Raw genomic sequence first — 21,954 nt, forward strand, 5'->3', positions numbered from 1 at the left:
ATAAGGTTGTTGTATATTACTATTGAACTAAAACTAGAACGAACACTAGACCTAGAACTAGAAACATTCGGGTTTAGTCGTACGTCTCTAAAGACGGCTAAACCCAAATGTTTCTAGTTCTAGGTCTAGTGTTAGTTCTACACTGAGAAAAATAATGTGGGAAAACTACCTAAAATTTAGTTATATTATCTAAAATGTATAGTCAAAAATTAGCTAACTACTACTACTAGTTATACAAACTAATTCTATTTCGATAATTTAAGATAGATAAATGATCGAAAAATGTATCTTATAAATACCTAATAAAATTAGTTTCATTATATAATATTAATAGATGTTTTTACTATTAATATTATATTTATTATTAATGGTAGTAGATAGCTTTATTACTTAAATATAGACGTCGTACCTAAATTTTTCACTGTAATATCGACGATTTGTAGTCAAAATATCCCATTGTTGGTAGGTGTTATTACAACATTGTTTTGATGTATTATATAATATATTGATATTAACTACTGCAAATAGTTGAATTTAATATTGACGATAGTTCGTTTATCAAAATATTGTAAATATTTTGATCATTTTTTGTGTTTAAAATGTCTATTAATGTTTATTATTCATATCCGTATCACTAGATACTTTATCAAGATGTATCTATAAAGAAAACAAGTATACATATATATAACAAATATATTTTCAAGTATATTGTAGTAAAGTACATTTTTACATTTATGTTTAATTTTTAGGTGATTTGTGTACGTTTTAACGTCGCTAAAAAATATTGGGCATAAAAAACATTTTACGCCGTTTTCCATTGTCCTTAATTTTAATTGATACCTTGATCCTTACCTTGTTGGTTTATGAGTTCAGAAATTAGTGCAGTTCGAGCAGTACTACTTTTCTTTGGTTTATTTGGCAAATTTAATTCATAAAAATACTCTTCAATAAATTTCCACACTTGTACACTTTGTTTAGGGTATTCCAAATTGAAGGCGATATATAATTGAAATGTGACAGAAACTGCCTTTAAAAAGGATTCAACTTCATATAATATGTCATTAACGTATATATAAAAGCATTCTAAACTTTCAATTGTTTTGCCTATTCCTAATATCAATGGTTGTAACGTCCAGTGGTTCTTTTCATAAACTTCCTTTCTATTCTTAATAAAACTTTGTATGAAGCTCTTGTCCTAAATTAAACACATTATATTTTGCTGCTAAATAGTAAAAGTTTTAAATATACCTTTAAATGATAGGCGAAACTTTCTTGGCCATCTAGTATTGTTGGTCTGTAAATGTCTTGTCCAGTTCTAATTATAGCAGGAATAAGTATGGCATTCAGATTTATAATTAAGAGGTAAATTTTTGAATCTAAAATGTCTATATAAATAAGAAAACAAATCAAAAAATACAAAACAAACCTTCATTTAAGTTAGATGACTGTAATAAATTGAAAAGTGTGCGAGATTTTTTATCTTTTATATCTCTATGGTATATATTTTTTATAAGGGTTTCAAATATTGTCCACTTGGAAAATAATAGTGTGTTTCGCTTTGGATGCAATTTTTTAAAATCTAATTCAATCTGAAAATTAAGTTATTTTAATGATTTTATACGTTTTGCTACAACTAAGAAACAACTTACCAGTGCTACAGCAATGTTTTGTTTTAAAATAGGCCATTTTGTAAAAACATCTATTGATTTGTCACGAACGTCTTTTTGTCGAACATTAAACGTGCTTATCCACTTTTCAAACACTATATCGTTTGGGGAGTAGTTGTTTTTTAACCATTTATAATCGCTAAATGTATTTATGTCAAACGTCTCTTCATCAGTATCTGCTTCGTTAAAGGCATCAGTAACGTTTCCTGTTTTTCTTTTCTGTCCAATAGAAAGTGAATGCTTATACTTCTTTCGAAGGGAATAATATTTTTCTATTAGTTTTCCCCGTTGTTTTTTGGTACCCAAATACGTTACCTGAAAGGCATATGAAATTAAAAACATAAAAAATCATGTGTACTGGTAGTTTTAATTTGGAAACGTACCTCACATTCTAATGGGAATAGGTTTTTTATTTCCTTTGCGACATTTTGGCACAATTGGCGATCTACAGATGTGTCACTCGCTAACCAATCCTCCACGATTATCGTGGTAAGGATATTTCGATTTTTCGAACTTAATCCACTAACTTTATATTCTGATAAAATTAACTGACCACTAACCGATTTTAATAAGAGATTTTCTAACTTCTAAAATAAATACATCTATGATTTAGGAAATAAACTGGAATATAAAACAACTTACAAAGATCGGTTGATTTTCAGGATTACCATTTCCATCTGTATCTATTATATTAGCATTTATCCAATTATTTACTGTTGATGATGATGAATTCGATGCAGTAATTGTACTTGCTAGGGGTGTTGTTAATCCCTATAAAAAGCATTTAAAGAAAATAAACTTATAGATTGTGGCATGATGATGGCAATTATAGATTATAGCTGTCAACTTACGTTGAGTTGTTTCCATACAAAAAGCTTTTTTATAATAATAATTCGTAGACCGAATTGTTCTGCAGGAATTAAATGATCAATATCGTTGATGGTCAGTTCTGCAAGAACGTCGATGTCTATTCCTTTGGCTGTAACATAACACATACCATATACAGAGCTGCCTTTAAAACAGTTATACAACTACAAGTAACATGTCTGCCGTCAAAAATTCGGTCCGTCGATAATCCGGATTGAATACCGATGAAAAAAAAATTTATTTCTCTTTTTCTGATTGTACATACAAAAGACAAAGTACAGTGATTCCCCATTTAACACGGTACTCTTATAACGCGTTTTCATACTACGCAATTTCATGTCTCTGTATAACGTGTTTTCCCCCATATAACGCGGGGATTTCCCACGTTCTGTGAAATTTATAACGATATAATGAAATTATAATAAGTTAATATTAATTAATGGTTTTATTTATCTATTTATCAATTATTTAACCACAAAAGTCCATTATTTTTGGTTCTTTTCGAAAATCCGGACATTTTGATAATACGGACAGGGTCCGGTCACAATTAAGCCGGATTATCGACGCTCTATTGTATATGTATAACAAAATAATTGAAAACATAGTTAAATACTTGCCTTGAAAATCTGGAATTAATACGTGTAATTCCCACTGCTGTAACAAAGTAGTTACAGTATCTTCAACTTGCACATCCATTTTTATTTCTTACCAAATCGTAAAAACACTCCGAATGCCTGAACACGTTAATGACGACTTGTGACGACTGAGAGTACCACAAAACGTATTAATATTAGTGGACTTCCCTCTAACAAAACAAGAGTACAGTCTTACAGGTTTGTAACCGTAATAATGAAGAAAGTTTGTAACTGTAAGTTGGTAGCGAATCCTCAAAAACAGATGCTTTATCGATCGTTTTCGATGATGAAAAAGCAATGTTTGTATTAAGAAATATTTTCTATAAACGATCGATGTAACGATGAAAACAGGTAGACAAAACGACTAAAATACATTTAAATAAAGTATTTAATAATAGTACATTTGTCCATTTAGGTAAAATATTTCATTGTTAAATGTATATAGAAATTCAGACTAGAACAAAATAAACAAAAATACCAAATACATTAGGTAACTAAACTACTCAACAACTAGACTTATCAACTAGTTTCCACGATGTAGTTTCTTTTTCTAAAAATTAGTTACATCACCTCAGTAAATAGATAAATTAACTATCATAAATTTGACTAATTAGAATTGTATATGTCAGCTAAGTTACGTTAGGTAAATGAATAAATTTTCTAGCATAAATGACTATTTGTCTAACAACTAAATTGATTTAGTTCAATTTTCCATATCATTTTTCTCAGTGTAGTGACAGTGCTAAGCAGCGCTAATTAGTATTAGATAGCACAAGGCTGTTGTATATTTCTATTGAATTAAAAGTAGAACTAACACTAGACCTAGAACTAGAAAGTTTCGGGTTTAGCCGTGCGTCTGAAGACTATTATTATTTAGCGCTAGATTCTTGTATATTTTTATTAAACTAAAACTTGAACTAGCTCTAGTTCTAGAGCTAGAAACATTCGTGTTTAGCCGTCTTTAAAGACGTAAATATACCTAAATATATTGAAGTATTAAATAGAAAATAAGTAATAAAGTTTTTTTTAATTTCAGGTTTCTTAAAATGGGTACAACTAAACTATAACAACAGGCAAGTGACTAACAACAATACGAAGAGTAAATTTAGATCGTGTATTCAACGAACGTTTGTATTTCTTCGAAAGGTCAGATGATTGAACGTGCAAACGTGCGTGTTCAGTGCATAACAAAAAGTTGTTGATAATTACAAGAAAATTGGCTATTATTGTAAAGTTCGTCTCAGTATAATGTAAATATCAATGTTTTTAATTGTTCGTTTGCACGTTTTTATTTTAATGACCTGAAGTTAATACTTTAGCCGTTATGAATTTATTACATTTGTTATTAATAGAACGTTAGAATAAATAGTAGTGAGTAATTCCTCTTTATATAAATTGTGGATGTTAAAGCCCCATCGGAAGTGTTTTTGTAGTGTGTGGATGTGTAGCCAACAAAGGAGCTCGCGCATGAACGCTCTTCCGCGATGCGTGTGTCTACGAGAGCATGTATGTGATATTCCCGGCCGATGAAGTAGTTTACCTATCATACGGTCGACTTATCTACGTTTCGAGTACACCCGAAGTTCGCGATCCTCAATTAGCTCAGTTACAACAACATTTCCAATTTGTCAACCAAGATCTCCAATCCTCATCGTCTCAGGAGGCCCCAACAAATCAACCGAGAAGCAGTTGCCAATCTACAGGAAGTCACTCTAGCGCCCCTTCCACTAGCACTAGTTCTAGTAGGAGCTTTCGCTCCGTTCATAGCGCTCCTTTTCTTACCCAAAGCCATCAATCAAACGAAAAACTAACACCACCGAAACAATCTAAAAGCAAAGACGACTTATCTGAACGGCCACCAGAGCGTCCGAAACGACAGAAGGAGAAGAATTCGGGGTCGTTTTTGAGGCTTCCTACCCGAAAGAGTTTCCACATACGGAAAAGTGACCCGAGAGATAATAGGAAGTTGTCGTTCTCCGATTTCGCTCGCACCAACAATAGGGATTTCACGCTGCCTGTACCATCAACTCCCGTATCAAGTGCAGACAATCGACCAAGAAGTCGAGAACGTAGTCCCAGAGGGTTAGAACCAGGTCGATATAAAACTGAATATTGGGACAACAAGCTGCCAGTGGCTGTGACACAATATCCTGGGCCAGGTGAACGCCAGAGTTATTTTCGGATGACTAACGTACTAATGTGCCTTTGGTTTTATTTACTAATAACCTCCAATAATAAATTTTCCTAGACTTATATCGTATCATATTTATACATTGAAAGTCGTTGAAACCGTTATCAAAAATGTTAGTGATATTTTCAAGGTTATATGAAGGTCAAGACCAATTTTTTTATATTTTTAATCAATCTATATGTCATTCGAGCATGGATACTCTACTACTAAATATCGCAGAACAAAATCAAAGTGACTCTATACCGAGATCGTTACTATGCCTTTCAAAAGTCCCTAAAATTCTTTAAAATTCACAAATGTTAAAAATGTGGGAATATTAAAAAGGACACTCTGAACAAGCGTAACTGTTATGGGAAGGATAAATTGATATATTAGTGAACTTTTTCTATAATATGTATTGTAAGCTGGGTTGTACAGGATTACACTTGTAACGGAGGTCGCTTGCTGCCGAGGCGCTACAATTGATTCCTCATGGATACATAGTTGTATCCCATATATTGCAACGCCTCTAGTGCAAGCGACCTCGGCTTAAATCATACATTCTTTAAGTTCAATCGAAATCGTTTGCGGGCGAGGAACTTTAAAGTATGTTGTCTAATTTTGTATTGAAGTTGTATTAATGCTAGCGCTTCGGCCAAGCTTAATTAAGCGCAGTTATATATTCTTTGTTTTAAGTTTAACCGAGGTCGTTTTCAACCAAGGCCGTCTTTAGAGACGTACGGGCTGAATGTTTCTAGTTCTAGGTCTAGTGTTAGTTCTAGTTTTACTTCAATAGAAATATACAACAACCTAGCGCTATCTAAAACTAACTATCGTTCGAAGCAGACTTCGAACATGTTTCTGAATAAGGTTGCGACATAAATTTGTTTCCACTATCATCAATTGAAATGGGATTATCGGAAATTTAAGTTACCAAGTAGCATTTCAAGTTTCATATAGCATCAAAGTAACCACATCGTCTTGACGTCTGTTAGGTTAGAACTTTCACATGCATAAATAAGATAGTTCCATTTTGGCTTATTTCTCACTTAGCTTTAAATACTTAATTAAAAAGAAACAAATTTTCAAATTGAAATAGTTACGTGATGAAAATAATATTCCAAATACGCTGACTACACGATATTCAAACTATACAGACGCCAAGTTTACCTTATGCATATATAAATTTTCATCGGCGATATTCCACATACGTTTCATATTGCTTGCCATAAATTCGAAATGTCACCGGGAGATTCCGGTTTATTTTTAACATTACATAAAATGCTTTGTACCGAGTGCGCATAACAACAAGTGATTCTTACGGAAGGTGCAGATCGCTTCTTTTTTAACACGTTTTGAGTGTAAGTATCAATGTCAAAGAAAGGAAACGGCAATAATTTGGCGTAACAATTATTTTGGTTGGACGAGTCGAAAATTCGGAAATTCGAAAACAAAGCTCGTCCCCACGCAACACTCACAAAGCGGAGACAATAATAATAAAATTTATTTTGAGATGAGATTTCGGACGGTCCGCTCTAGAAGTGATTTTTAGATAGTTGCCAGCACCGTATCTCGCGATACAGACTTTTACGAAAAGTTTTCAATAATTCTTATTGCGGATTTGTGATTTTTCAATATTAATATGTTCGTGATTGTTTGCTTAACTTGAAAAGTAAGTATTATAAAAGTTACATAGTCTGAACTCAACTTCGTTATCAAAACAATCAGTACTATCTTAATAAGTTAATTACATAAGAATATAATCCGTATATAATCAAGTTGATTGATGATTAAACATGACTTTGGTGTTAGTTAGCATTGCTAAGGTAGTTGGCATTAAAATAAACCTTACTTTCAATCAGCTTGAAAACGATGTTTGTTATTTTTATGATTCACAATTTCTATGAGTAATGTTATTACTTCATTACAAATTTGTTTTTGTTTCTATTTTCTACGGAAAAACAGTTTTTTGTTATTGACACGGGGTCTGCAATTTTTAATACCTCGTAAACTCAATGTGTAAACTCACTTTTTTCTTGTTAAAATTAGCTTTTGTTTTGCATCTAAAACAACAACAAAGTAATGGACCGGAACTACGGTCTTAAATCGGTTATAGCATGAGGTTAAAATCATTGAAATTATTAGTATTGGCAATAGTCCAAGGTAATCAAATACTTTGTTTTTTAATAACGCTTCTTCCAATGAAATAATTAAAATCTTTAATGATCAAAAAAGAACTTGATCACGAGCCATATTCTTAATTGGAGCACCTTTTAGATGGAAGGTGCAATCTTATCGGAAATTTGATTATTCAGCATTATCCTAGGTCTTCATTGATGCTTTTCTAGATTGCTTCATCAAGTTTTATGAAATTTCTTTTAAATTTAGTTGAATACTTGGAATTTCTCAATTAAATTATTTGATTTAGACAAACAAATTAATCGTTGTTTACAAAAAAAATTCGATCTAAACATATTTAGTGAAAGTTGGGTGGTTAGATTTAACGGGTACTCGTTTGGCAAAAGATTCGATAATAATTTTAGATGGGAGCTTAGTGTCTACTGTTGCCAGACGGAAAATATTCGTATAGCGAGTAAACATTAATTTTTTGTTTTCACTAATGATTTTAATCGCCTAAAAAAATGAATTAATAATTGATAATTATTTACAGATAAATCTCCCCAAGGGAGGAAGAAGGGTCTTTTCGGTAGCGTAAGACACCGAAAAGCTCAAAACACAGCGGAGATGGCCGCAAATGAATCTCCGTTAAAAGATCTCATCCATCCAAGTTACAATGACCACCTCAAGACACACAACTCGGTCACGTTCAAACTTGTTCGAACCGGTAAGTGATTTTGCTTTTGAAGTTTACGGTTAAGTTCAGGTTTTATTGCTGGGAAACTTTACGACCGTGTGAAATTATCGTGCGTGTTAAATCTCGATTTCTATTCGAACCCCGTTTATGTTCTTTGACGCTTCTCTCGTAAGTATTTTCATGCGACAAGATTTTCCGCATCTTGCGTTCTGTGCCAAGGTTATAAATCAAAGGGTATAAATAATACGATACATTTAAGATATTGTCTGCCAAAGAATGAGTCATAAAGCTTTAATGTGATTTCATAAAAATTAATTTATTATAAAACATTTGTTAAGATGTGTAGTTGAGGGTACCAAAAAGAACTTTCTTATTCATATATTAAGAAAATAGGTCGAAAAGCAAACAGGATAGAAATTTGGGATCACACCGTTGGCGTTCGTTCAAGGCTAATTTATGCAGTGGTCAACATAAGAATTTCCGTACGTCATTGTGGAATATTGTGTAAGAATGGCACACGTTTTTGATCTTGAACCATATTTACTGTATTCTTTGTTATGCCTGTATTATTCCCGGAATTTATAATTTCTAATGAACGATCTAATACCTTCCTGCCTCATTTTTACTGCTGAAGGATAAATTAAATAACCAACAAAAGATCACCGTAACGTGACTGTTTAACAGTTTTAAACACGCAAACCCTTTTTCAGTAAAGTCAGTATCAGCTCGTTGAATCTCAATTACACGGACCAATTATGTTGATCTTTAAACGGTATATTTTCTAATCTTGATTTTCTATTTTATATTACTGGTGAATACAAAAAATTGTAATAAACAAATCAAAATACGATGACGGTATTGAAAATCTGATCTTACAGATATGACGCCTCATTTGCCCATGTATTTTAATAATTCAATCTTTCAATCATTCTATCGGTTGATTTACGATAATCGAGCTCTCCATGATTCATTATTTTGTGGGATTTTAACTGCTTTATTTCGTTAACTTGAACTGCTTGTATAAATTCCATTAGCTAACAGTGTCTTCTGCAGTTTAACAGAATTAAAATAGTTATCTAATTAATGATAATCGTGGACCCCAAAACTTATTGTGTCTAGATTTGGAAGTTAAATATGATTTGGAAACCACTGCTTTGTTTGCAAAAATCGCATGAATACTCTTGGGATAGATCGCTCCTCTCCTTCCTAACTTAAAATATTTCTGAGTAGATCTATTAAAATTCATGATTCTTGCAAGCGATGTTGGCTTAGGATTACGCAGCTTGATGTTTGGATTTCTACTTAGAAAACCATATAACCAAGACGTCTTCTTCAATATATTTTCAAGAGACTTTTTCAAAACCTTATTTTTTCTTGTTTTGATTAAATTGATGGTCCGTGTGATTTCGCTCTGCCAATTCAAACGCCGAAGTTCTGAATGCATTTAGTGTGAAACCAAATAATCATGATAGCTGATCATATTGCTGAAATGTTCTAGAGATCGTTGTGTGTGGCAACACAATTTTTTCTTCCATGACACTTTGCTGTTATTTTACAGTGAAATCCGTGATTAATCGTCACACACGAGTGGTAATCTAGGATTGTCATCTCCAGCTAGCCCTAGCCATAGAGAATCGACATTAAACTTTTATAATTAGAAAATAAGCGCCTCACCCGCAAGCGACTTCAGCTAAACTTGAAACAGGCAATGTAGTATTGTACTTAATTAAGCTGAGGCCAAGGCGTTTCTATACCAAATCGATACTAATGTGTACAACACCTTGACTAATATTAGAGCGTCGATATGACTTTCCCTGATTAAATCGAGGTTGTTTGCGGTCACGGCTCTACAATAAATGTCATATTAACTGGTCAACACGTAGGAACGCCTCGGGGGGAAACGGCCTCGGTTAATATTTTAGCGCAAAATAATTTCGCCTGATCAAGCCGAGGTTGGTTGCGGCCGAGTCTCTATAGTTACAGTCATATCAAATCAAAACTTGTCTACATATTGCAACGCCTTGATTACAAACGGCTACAGCTTCATAAATTGCAATGCTGTATTGTATGTTTTGAGCTTTAATCGAGGTCGGTTGTGGTTAGGCGCCGCAATATGCGTTGTTCAATTTAGTATCGATGTGTATGAATCTAACGGTCGGTTCATATGATGATTTTTTGACATGTCATAGGCACGAGTTAAACGCAACAAAAGCGTTGCTCAGGTTGATGGGACGTAAACAATATTTGTTTTCTTTTGAAGTTTTACAACGTGAATACATTGACGGCGCCTAAAAAGTCGTCGTGTGTATGGGTCTTTACATCAACAGTGTCGTTAATAAGTTTTTTATTGTAATAGAAAATGTAGTTAAGAAAAAATAGTGAAAATATAATAAATGTAATTTTGGTAGTATAATTTGCCTCATAACTATGTACCTAGTTTTGGAACTAAGTTTTGGAATTTTTAAAAAGTATTCATTAGAATTTCAAATATAGAGTCTCCAGCTTTCATAACAATCCATTCTTTTATTTTTGAATTTCAATCAACGACTGTGTATACTCTCTTATACTGTGGATTCGTTATTCGTACAATAATAACGTCGAATTTGATTTGTTCTGAATGACATTCAATTTGTCTATTCGCAGTATGCAATAGTGTTGAATTTGAAACTGGCATTAAAATGTCTGTTATGACAGAAGTTATGGCACGTTGGCACGCTGAAATTGTCCTGAAAAGCATTCGCGGTATTCCATTTCGAAACTACTAGTTACGCGTGTGAGGGTGAGTGAAGGTCAATTCATTGCACGCTCATCGGGTTTTACTAAAAACACAACCCGTGTGTTTTCAATCCTAATCGAATAAACATAGAAAGGATATGCGTGTGAATATCACGGTATTCACTTTTCATATATTTTTAAAATAAATTTTCTGCATTTATACAATGAAATCCTTTAATGTCAATTTGAGTATTTTTATTAAAAAAATATTTTAAAGCAAGTATGTTGTAATTTAAGTTTAATTTTGTGGGTTGTATTAAAATAGGGAACGGGTCAATTGTAAAATAATTTGTATAGATTTGATTTTATTCATATTAAAATTATTTGAGCGTGCTTTAATTTTGTGTGTCAATTAGTTATTTTGTTTGAAATGTGCTTCCAATAAGCATTTTACAACGAAGCAAACCGCAATGATTATGCTAAACATAATCAATACAATTGTTTTCGAAAACAATAGGTTTGGATGCTTAACACAATACCTCACTTCCAAGAGTTACCTTCATGAAAGCTCTCGAATATGCGTAATATTCTGGTCTGGCAAAGTTCGTCTTTGCAACTACGAACTAATTAACATCCGATATTTGCGTATTGCTTTAACAAACAGGGACCAGGTTTGGCGAACTCTACTAAGCGCAGTATAATACGTTGGTGGCACTTGTTGCGCCAAGCGGATCGATAGTGACCTCAGGTGCAAAACATGGCCGTATATGTCATCTAATATGCACTCTGAAAAAATATTGTGTATTGGTACTAACACTCATATATGTTTTGGTGTTCATTAAATGTTATGGTATAGTGCGATAAAAAAAATACAAAAAATATTTGATATAACGTTCTCAGAGGTACATTAAAGCCGAGTGAAATATTATGTCGTTCCCAGTGGTGTATCAACATTGGGGTGCTGTATTGGAGTCGAACAAACAAAGATTTAACTCTGATGTCCTGACGCTTTATGTAAATACCACTTTAATAAATAACGGTGATACATGGCTTCACGTCATATTTTATAACAGATACATTTTTGGTTGCTATATTCTTCTATATGAACTATTACCTTACATGGTGGCGAATATACATAAATTTGTTATATATAACAACAATAAAGCTCAAAAATAAGCAAGAGAACATGCGAATATATTTGTGTTTGCAAAAGTGTCCATTCCACGTTGTTGTTTTTGTCGAAAACTTTATCTTCATTACCTGGGTGATGTGCATTTTCCAAGTAACTTTTTTACTGTTTTTTTTTACTTTTTAGTTTTACCTCTTCTTTTATTACTTATAAAGATACTCTTTAGCATAATGAACATATTATCTTTTTGCTATTTTTTACATAAATGAAATTACTAGTCATAGAACGTAACGTAAGTTGACCGTTTAACACTCGGTAACTTTGCCAATTACCAAAGTTCAGAGCGTGTCGTCGAATATTAGCAAGACTTTTCGAAACGAGTAACAAGATTGTTCAATTAATCGAATAGACGAAGTATATGCATTATCGATTCAAAAGCAAATACTCAACAAAACTTTACAAAAAGAGTTTAAAACAAGAAGCTAGATTTAAAAGACTGTTGAGGTGTTGTTCAAAATTTTTGAAGCTATTTGAATATTCATAACTAAGATTAAAGGCCAACTCGAACGGACGTAGTCGTACTCCGTGACAAAATTTCCATTTTCCAATCTAGTCTAATCAAAGGGACCACATATTCAACTGCCAGAAACAAACTGAAACTTCTTCAACTCCATAAAATACTTCCGTTTCTAAAAGTGAACATATAAACGAATGTCTTGTTTTAGTAAAAACCACGATAAGGTGAGGTTAATGGTAGCAGTGACCTCGTTATAAAAAACGTCGACGTCGAGAAAGTTGTACAACCACCCAGTATTGATTTTACGAAGTTCAGGAAGGCACCGCACAATATAGGTACCAACTGGAAATTTATAACTGGGTAATTGATGGAGTTGAAAGCTTTTGGCATAACTTGGTGTCGACAATTTTTTTTTCATTGAACGCGTCAGTCGCGTGAACAATCAACAGCTGTCGATTAAGCTTTCAAATTGGAACAAACAGTACGTGTATTATCCCATTTTCTCTCTACTATTAAGCTTAACGTATTGCTATATTGATCGGAAACCGTGAATTGTAGTTTTATTGTTAATCAAATTTAATATTGATTGAAGCGTTTTATAATGCAACCTCATTTCTCAAATGCACGTTTTTTAAGCTGCGCTAACACGAAACGAGACGTTTCGTAATTCGAAACGTCTCTGTCAATCAAAACCGTTTGCGTGAACACGAGTACTTATTATTCATCGGAGACTTACGTCAATTAAAGTAATGGATTGCACGCTAATAACTGTCGAGGTTACAGTAATATAACCCGGTCAGTTTCCGTGTGGTCCACAGAGGTCGGGCTTCATTACAAGCTACATGAGAACCTACTCGAAGCTTGTATATATTGCACGAAATCCGGCTCCTTGACAGAGAAAAGTCACCAGACGAAAGCTCTCCCTCTCTATAAGTAGCGAAATGTAGTCACGTCAAACGTTAAAATGCACAAATAGGTCGAAATTTTTATTTGGCAAATATATTTTTGTTCATGTCACGCTGCTAAAGCTTTCTACTAAAAAGATCAGTATTTTATTACGAAATGTTCAATTTTGTAGAGTGGATTGAACACTTTAAAACGATCGTTTAATCTTGTAGAGGGTAACAACCTGGTTTACGTCCTGTTAACCAAAATTGACACATTACCAGGCACGTGACAAGGGTAAGCCACACTGACAGTTTCATCAAACCCCGAAGACTATGCCATCGCCGTAATTCACATCTTGAAATACGTAGGATATCATACCGTAAACCCGTCATTTATATAGAAGGGATAATATCAAGTCGTTTAGTTGCTTCATTAGACACGAAAGGCACGTTCTCGACTTCCGGCAAAACGCCAATAATCGATTCCAAAGGAACCAAGACAATTCGACCTAAGCTAAACAAACGGGTTGTAGTCGCGTTCGTTGTAACCTAACAAAGCCACGGTGCGTTTTCATGAACAGCTGCACGAGTTCCCAGCGCAGTTAATTATTTTCCCACCAATGAATGTCCTAATTAATCAAGAACCATGTCTTTTGTTGGTCCGTAAATAACGACGGTTTCAACGTACACGTGGAGCATTAAAGGTGTTTGTATAAAAGGAAGCATTCCAATTTCTTTTATTTTCACTTGTGTAACAATCGTTAACACAATGAATACGTTTTGAAGACAAAATTAATTACAATTACATATTAATGGACCTTGTGATAACTCTACAATACCAGTGGGTAAATACAGCTCTTAACATGTAATTACACGCCCTTGTTGTGTACGTTCCTGGATTCCCTAATGACAGGACGCAATAATAATGGATCTTAATAAAGCAGATTAAATGGTATTTTCGAAATGAAATATATCACGTTTTTATTCATAATTTTAAAAAGTTTAAGAATTATTGAAAATGATACAGAAATAATTATGTATAATAATCTCTTTATTAGGTATAATTGAGATAAGTGGGTTTGCCGATTTCTTGAATTATGCAGAATCTACGCAGACTGATATGATCGTCGTATTTTTCCTGATATAACAGAACAGGAATACGATTTAGACAAATTAGTGTCATAAAAAGAGACGATAAGAAAATTGAGGCAATAATCGATGATGAATTGGTATTAGCAAAAACTATTGCCAAAGTTAAAACAGCTGTAGCAATTATTCCGGATGAAAAACTTTTAAAATAACGCAAATTTATTCTCATTCATAGAACTCATATAATACTACTGTTAAAATAGAAGGATAAGTACCTTTGAACGATGAAATAGTGGTATTTCTATCACGAAGATACATAAAGCACTACCAAAGGTTTGTTGCCAATTACTACCGTCACGTTTCGAAGAAATATGTTCTCTGGAGTTGCGAGAATGTCTAGTCAATAAATTAAAGCTGTCTTTGTATATCCTATTCTTTTTAGAGACGTTACCCTATGATTCACAAAGGAATTCAAAATGTCAAAGAAGGATGTTTTATTATTTTCATTCACCGCCCTGATGTGCGATATAAATTTCCCTTAATTCGCAAGTGAACCCTCTTTCGATCGGGCCTTAAGATAATGATTAATAAAACGGTCTGAAGTCTGAAGTAAAATTGAAGCCTTACCCTCGTCGGATAATTAGGTCTTATTCGCTTAATCTCCCTAATAATCTTCAGACTTTCTGGTAGGATTAAGAATCTAAATGTGTTTTAATTTTATAGTGTTGTTATGATTGGTTCATTAACATTTAATATTCAAATGAGAACAGACATTATTTAGAAAAGAATATTTCCGAATAAATCATCCAAGTTTATCCGAAGGTAAACAGATTTATTTGCGTTTACATAGAAGGGTGAAGGTCAAAAGAACGGGAGGTAAAGTGTGTTTCATGAATTCCAAAGAAGGTCGCTACAAACAAACCCTTTGTACTACGTAACTTTGTAATATCAACAATCCTAAGCGTATGTATATTAAATTTATTATAGAATTGATCCCATTAACTTGCTTTGAATATTACAACTTGACTGGCCCCGATTTTCAGCGCTTTTCCGTTTGAAAAGAACTCGGTCGGGGACACCAATTTAATCAGTTCCATAGCGATTTCTGAATTATCCGAACTGATTGGATCAAACCCTAGACGCCGCCTTCGATGTGACGGCAATAAATCATCCTCTGTGCACCGTTTGAATACCTAATCCTCGACAACTCGAGCATTCGAGTACATCAAGAGCAATCGCAAACCTTCTGATGTCGATTTTGATTACGTCGGACAAATCAATATTTCGATAAGATTGGAAACACGGTGATTTTGTGTCAATCAACTTGTCAGGGTCTAAATTATGTATGTGATTTTATTTTAACGTTTTCACGTACTTTTACGTTAAAATCACTCACCGACACCTTGTGTGTTTATTTCTGATGAATACAATTGGCACCGATAGGGACTCACTTACACCTAAAAATAGAATATCATTGCGTAGATAATCTCCACGTGGTGACTCAATTTCCATTTAGATTCTGACGGCTATATGGAAGATGACGGAAACGATTTGAGAGAGATTCAGTAAATAGCGTGGGTAAACTGCGTCATATTTCTCATAGCCCAGACCATAACGTCAAAGTGGGTCGAGGATTGATGCTGTTGCGGGAGAGGTAAAAGTGCTAACCGAAGTAGTGTCACTGTCACCGTGATAAAAATAACTTGCCCGCAACTATAAATATCGAAAGTTCAGCAATAAACGTCTTGTCAAAAATAAATTGAAAGTCTAATATCGGGCAGATGTTCGTCAAATACTGAGCTTGTATCGCTTCATTTTGCTAATGGGTCCCGTTTATTTTATGAGGATGAGTTCAATTCCCCGGAGATTGTAGACATTATGACGGGAAAGATTAAAATTTCTGAATACAAATTGTTGGCGACTAGCAAGTAATATTTTCCAGGTGCTTTAGACATTAAAATATTTTTTTTTGTTTTATATGATTTAATACAGGTATTAGTTTTTATTATACAATTATTTATGCAAGTGAGGTATTTATTTATGTGAAGAATAAAATTTGCTACAACTTTTGTTCTAAATATGCTCCGATTCGCGAGTGTTGCCATTAGCAAGTAGTAAAACAACGAAATTCATCAAATTTTCATATTTTTGTATTTTTCTCGATATCTATGTATCTGAGAGCAAAAGTACAAGACAGCAATATTGTTAAGATTAAAATTTGCTACAACTTTTGTTTTAAACGTCTTTTTGTAATATGCTCCGAATCCCTAGTGTTACCATTAATAATTAGTAAAACAACGAAATTCATCAAATTTGCATATTCTCGTATTTTTATCGATATCTATGCATCTGAGAGGAAAAGTACAAGAGAGCAATATCGTTAAGAATAACATTTGCTACAACTTTTGTTCTAAAAACTTTTTTATAACACGCTCCGATTCTACAGTATTACCATTAACGGCTTGCAAAAGGAACAAACATGTCTCTGTACTACTTAAGCTTTCATTTTAGCCTGATCAACTGGGATACCTGCACCAAATTCATATTCCTTGTATCTTGTATGTCTAATACCCAGCATCCACTTTGCATAGTTCAAAACCTGGTTAACACATTCTACCATCCTGCGCAGAACCATATTGGTAGAAATGCTCTGGATGTAAGCATGTTAATACGAATCCAGAGGAAACGTTTTAAATGTTATTCACATTAATGTGAGTATAATGAAATTAGAAATCATACGTAGAGCTAGTAGAGTCCTACTAGATTTTCCAAAGGTTAGGATGTCTCTTAAAGATGACTTGCTGATACCATTTGTGTGCTATTATTCTACGAGAACTAAAACCAATAACGATACACTATCATTCTTATTTCTATTCATAGTAACTCGTGTAGTAAAACATATCGTCGTTGCCAAGCTAAAACGGCATGAAATGGTCACTGTTTACTTAACTATACCGTTGAACAGAATTTTTAAATCTACATCCAACAGTTAAAACGGCATAACCGCAAACAAATTTTAACCGCTACAATATTAGTTTAAAGTTTGCGCAAATGCCTATTTGAATACGACGTGATGAAGGTTTTTTGTGTTTCCTGGGAAATCAACTAAATGTCGTTTCGGCTTGGAAGCGACGATATTTTGCACCTTTTTTAATCGAATATAAAAACTAATTTAAGTTTGTTGAAAAAGAAAAAGTTTTTAAAAACAACAAACCATTAACATCCACCACGGTAGAAAATATAATATGCAAATTGATATATGATATACTTAGATCATACAAACGATTTTTTGTGCCATATAAAAGTAAATAACAATTTTTTGCATAAAAAATGGGTATGTTATGGTGAGTTATACATTACGAAGCGTTTCCCTTTAAAAACGGAGATCTACAAGGGGTGAAGAGCTTTCTCCTAAATGGAAATGTCAATCAAAAAGCTCTTCAATCTCTCTTATACTCAATTTGACATTAGAGAAATGATCTGTGGAAATGATGCATTTACACTACTTAAAGTAATGCGGATAATATTTTCTTAGAAACAAGAGATTTTCTTGTTATCCAATTTTCTCCATTAATAATTAAAATTAATTGTTTTCCTTTAAGATTATAATGAAATGGATTTTTATACGCTACTTTAATGCACCTAGTTATGACAGACTTTTCTTTCGCAACTTTACGACTAATAAATTCACGCTTCAATCGTTTCGGATGCGGGTTCTAACCGGCTTTACTGCTCTTTCATTATCCTTAAAAGCTAACTCGCTGCAGAGTATTTGTGTACGTAGATCGAAAATATCTCCGACGTTTATTGAATGAAAAGTTTGCCTCCACGTTCTACAAACTCATTACCGTGAATCATAAAATCGCCTCAAAAGGGCCATCTGGTGTTCTATTGTTAATTTCTATTCAAGGGAAATATCCTGCTTAAAACGCAATTATTTTTGCTAAGGTCGGCATTTATAAGACGTAACCTAAAAAGAAAAAGTAATATTGTAATAAATATACGAAAGTGGTCACATCGTATATGGATGATATTTATGATACATATTAGCATGTACACGACCTTCTCCTTTGAATTAGTTAAGAACTACGAGTATGAGATAACGCAGAACGTTCGCAGTGAATTATGACGTTGTAGAGGATGTTATACGTCCATTTAGATAGGAAATGAATGTGATTTATAGCTACTATAATATAAAAAAATTAATCTCAAGTATGTATCTCGTTAATACTTTTAAAGCTCAAGTAGATATTTATAGAATTTCCTTAAATCATCTCTTTATAATTTAGCGTTATGAACTTGAGCACCTTGAATACATTATACACGAATTTCTAACCTTTACAAGTTTCATGAACACACTTTGAAACTTTACTACCAAAACGACTACTTCCTCAGTATAAAATAATCCTAGATTGTCGATACCGGCGTGGTAGAGAACAAAGGATGTTTAAATTATTTAATTAAATTTTCTCTTGTCTACCAAAGACGCAGTTTTAACCGCTTTTACCGGTGTACGTTGAAAACTGGACTTAGCACATGTCACACGAATATGTAACATTGAAATTAAACTACCCAGGAAACTATCCGTGGATGAACATTGTCAGTTCCGACGCTTTCAAACTTTCGTGTTTGTAAAGTTCTGTCAACTCGTTTAGGAGTCTGATGCGCGCGGTAAGCTTCCACATGTTAGGATATGCAAGATGCAGTCTTGACAAGATTATTACAAGAAATACAAATATAGAATCTTACACAAAATAGTTTCCAGTTTTGAAACTAGAACAATAAATTCCGTGATTAAGTAACTAATTTCAAAGTTAAATTGTTCTTTTAGTATTTATTAAAATTCTTTGCATTTATAATACTTCAAATGATATGTAACTATGTATATATATATATATATATATATAAAGCATATTTAATGAAATTTTTAAAATGTTTTCAAATGTAGATTATAACCCGGCTATTTCTACCGCTCCAATATGTAAATTTAACTTCCGTCTCTTCTGGAAAAACATCCCCAAATCATTACGTTTCGCGAAACTTTACTGCTTTTTAATGTAAATTTCAAAAAGAACTTTTTTATATTCTCAGAAGGATTATTACAAATTTCATCTTGTATTATATACAAATAAATTTTTGTTTTTTAGGGCGGTAAAGTCGTTATGCTTTTGGGAGGATGACATTGTACTTCTTTAATAAAGCTTCCTTATCCTGTGTTTCTTAGGAAACCGTTGAGGCACTCGGAACAATGAAGTGAGAGGCAACGAACGCCCGCTCATAAATGGAAGAGTAGTAAACCGCTTGACACAAAACTTCGTTCGCACAACAAATCGTCATTAAACGGGCACAAAGGCACGAGAGCAGGTGGTGGGAATCTAGCGTCGCGACGTCCTCGTAATGAAATTTTACGTCAGTACGGTCATTGAACTCTATAACAAGGAAGTTCCGGCGGTGCTTCTATGAAACTAGGTCGAATATCCAGAGGTGGATCCAGTCCAACTTAGTCTATTTATCCCTTGCTCTATCGCTCTCTCTCTTTATCTTCGCCTTGGTACATTAAACGTTGCCGATTTGGAGAGAATGCACTGTGTTGGAAGAAATTTTGGAACGGGTCAAATTGTAAATCACCGTTTTACAGCGCAGATGTTACAGTGGAGAGTTTGTTTGAATTACTGACTATGTTTATGTATGTGTATGTTTACGAAACCGGAAAATTTTGCAATTAAAAAAAATAATTTAAATTTCTAATTCCATAAAATAATTTATCAGTTTATAACGGAACGTAGAGGAGCTTCATATTTTAATGAACACAGCGTTGTTTACTTATTTTAATACTAATACCCTTTATAGTATACAAAACGTTGGAAATGCATTATATTTCCATTATAATCCCATCATGCTCGTTTCAAATTAATTTTTACGCTTCTATCTCTAAATAAATTTATGAAATATCCAATTTTGCAATTTTGCTAATCCACGTTAATCTCGCAATAATTCCCAGTATTTCAAGATAAACTAAAACTTTCATAATCTCATAGAACTATCAGTACTAATTCTAGTTTCAATAATTCCATTTGGTTATCAAATGATATAAGTTCAAAACAGTACGATAAAACAAGAGCTTAAAGAATATCTCACTTAAATTAATCAAAAATTTGTAATTTGCATAAGAGATAAAATCTTAATTAGCTTTATTATGGAGGAAGGTCAGTGATATGCAAGCGCGCCTAGAGAAACTGACTGAACACGCCAACATAGCGGGCCTCGAGATAAATACAGCAACAACGAACAAAGCTTCACAGAACCAACACAGGAGGCACCGAAGAAGATATAAGAAACCGCACAAAAAAAAACAAAAGGAGTCTATAATTGAGTTCCCGACCGAACAGCCAACAGGAATTACTTCGGAGTTCTACCAGACATCTGGGCTTCTTACATCTTCAGCCTTTTCTTTTTCTTCTTCATCACTTTTCCCGCTTCATGCAATACGCCATCCGTCAGATGACATAAAACAAAAGTATTAACTTTTTGCAGAATTACATTTCTTCGCCGTTTCCTCCGCTATCCTCCTCTCTCCATTACGTGTCTTTCTTTCCCGGCTTCTCTCAATGTCATCTTTTATGCTAAGAATCTCCACCTTCATTTTGAACATGGCATTTCACTTTCTCTCGCTGTAACCCAACCCAACCCAACGACACTCAGCTTTACTATAATTTCAGAAACGTTCTACAAATTCTTATAAGTCATATGTTGTTTCCTTTAGTTCGAAAAGTGTAGAAGCGACAATACCATGATTATTAACATTTGCCTAACTGTAACATATAACCACGTATTATTCGAACTGTGAGAATCGAGAACTCATTTGATGATGTTCCATTAGAATATATCGAAGATATTATATTAAAAGTTATCTCAGCTGTGTTTTCTCAGATTTCTATTTTTTTCTTCCATGCACATCAATATTAAGTAAATAAATTTTCATTGTACTTAAAATGTTACTTTTACTTTTAGAATCCTTACATGACACTGAATAAAGAGCAAAACAAACACTGCAATGTATCCACCAGCTATATATAACTAGCTAATTTATATTCTGCAAAGATTTCGGAATACTCACATAACTAGACACACGACATTTACATCATCTTCAAAATTTAAAGCTTATTTCTCTACACATGGGATCATTTCCTATTCGTTTTTGAAGTTATGGCATTTTGAAGCCGGAGGGCTGATAATTTAATTAAAAGTTGTCACGAACTAGTCGTGGCCGAGCCTTTAGCCTGACAGCAACTTGGGCCAACTTCGTTCGGTTCCCGCTCGATCCGCCTCGTAATTGTGTCTGTAAATGTTTAATGACAACGTCTGAACGAGTTGTTCTCTTTTTGAAAGGAACGTTTCCGAACGAGTGAACGTTCTAGATGAAAATGAATAAATTATTTTTTTAACTGAATTAAAGTGAAGAA

The 21,954-nt window shown here is 33.4% G+C and overlaps 2 protein-coding genes and 1 long non-coding RNA gene across 21 annotated transcripts in view; 1 reads left to right on the forward strand and 2 right to left on the reverse strand.

The window, feature by feature from the left end:
* Positions 1-21,954, forward strand: part of LOC111426888 (SH3 and cysteine-rich domain-containing protein) — a 61,589-nt gene that overhangs the window by 9,632 nt on the left and 30,003 nt on the right. For 14 of the 19 annotated variants that reach the window (XM_071194217.1, XM_071194220.1, XM_071194221.1 and 11 more), the window contains exons 2-3: positions 4,206-5,328; positions 8,011-8,184. In XM_071194217.1, coding sequence (XP_071050318.1) covers positions 4,674-5,328; positions 8,011-8,184 — 829 coding nt within the window. In that variant the 5' untranslated portion in view covers positions 4,206-4,673. Of the gene's footprint in view, positions 1-4,205; positions 5,329-6,877; positions 7,012-8,010; positions 8,185-21,954 lie in introns of those variants that run through there. The other 5 variants (XM_071194230.1, XM_071194231.1, XM_023061736.2 and 2 more) reach the window with 4 other exon arrangements.
* Positions 680-1,355, reverse strand: LOC139428986 (uncharacterized). Its single transcript, XR_011639689.1, has 2 exons — positions 1,249-1,355; positions 680-1,195 (listed from the first exon to the last, which is right to left on the reverse strand). It is a non-coding gene; the product is annotated as an uncharacterized lncRNA (long non-coding RNA).
* On the reverse strand, positions 1,375-2,726 carry LOC139428987 (uncharacterized). The gene is made up of 5 exons (XM_071194216.1): positions 2,519-2,726; positions 2,310-2,438; positions 2,051-2,254; positions 1,650-1,982; positions 1,375-1,589 (listed from the first exon to the last, which is right to left on the reverse strand). The coding sequence occupies exons 1-5, from the start codon at positions 2,660-2,662 to the stop codon at positions 1,407-1,409; spliced, it is 993 nt and encodes a 330-aa protein (XP_071050317.1). The 5' UTR covers positions 2,663-2,726; the 3' UTR covers positions 1,375-1,406.

Source organism: Onthophagus taurus, chromosome 2, assembly GCF_036711975.1.
Source record: "Onthophagus taurus isolate NC chromosome 2, IU_Otau_3.0, whole genome shotgun sequence".
Lineage (NCBI taxonomy): Eukaryota > Metazoa > Arthropoda > Insecta > Coleoptera > Scarabaeidae > Onthophagus > Onthophagus taurus.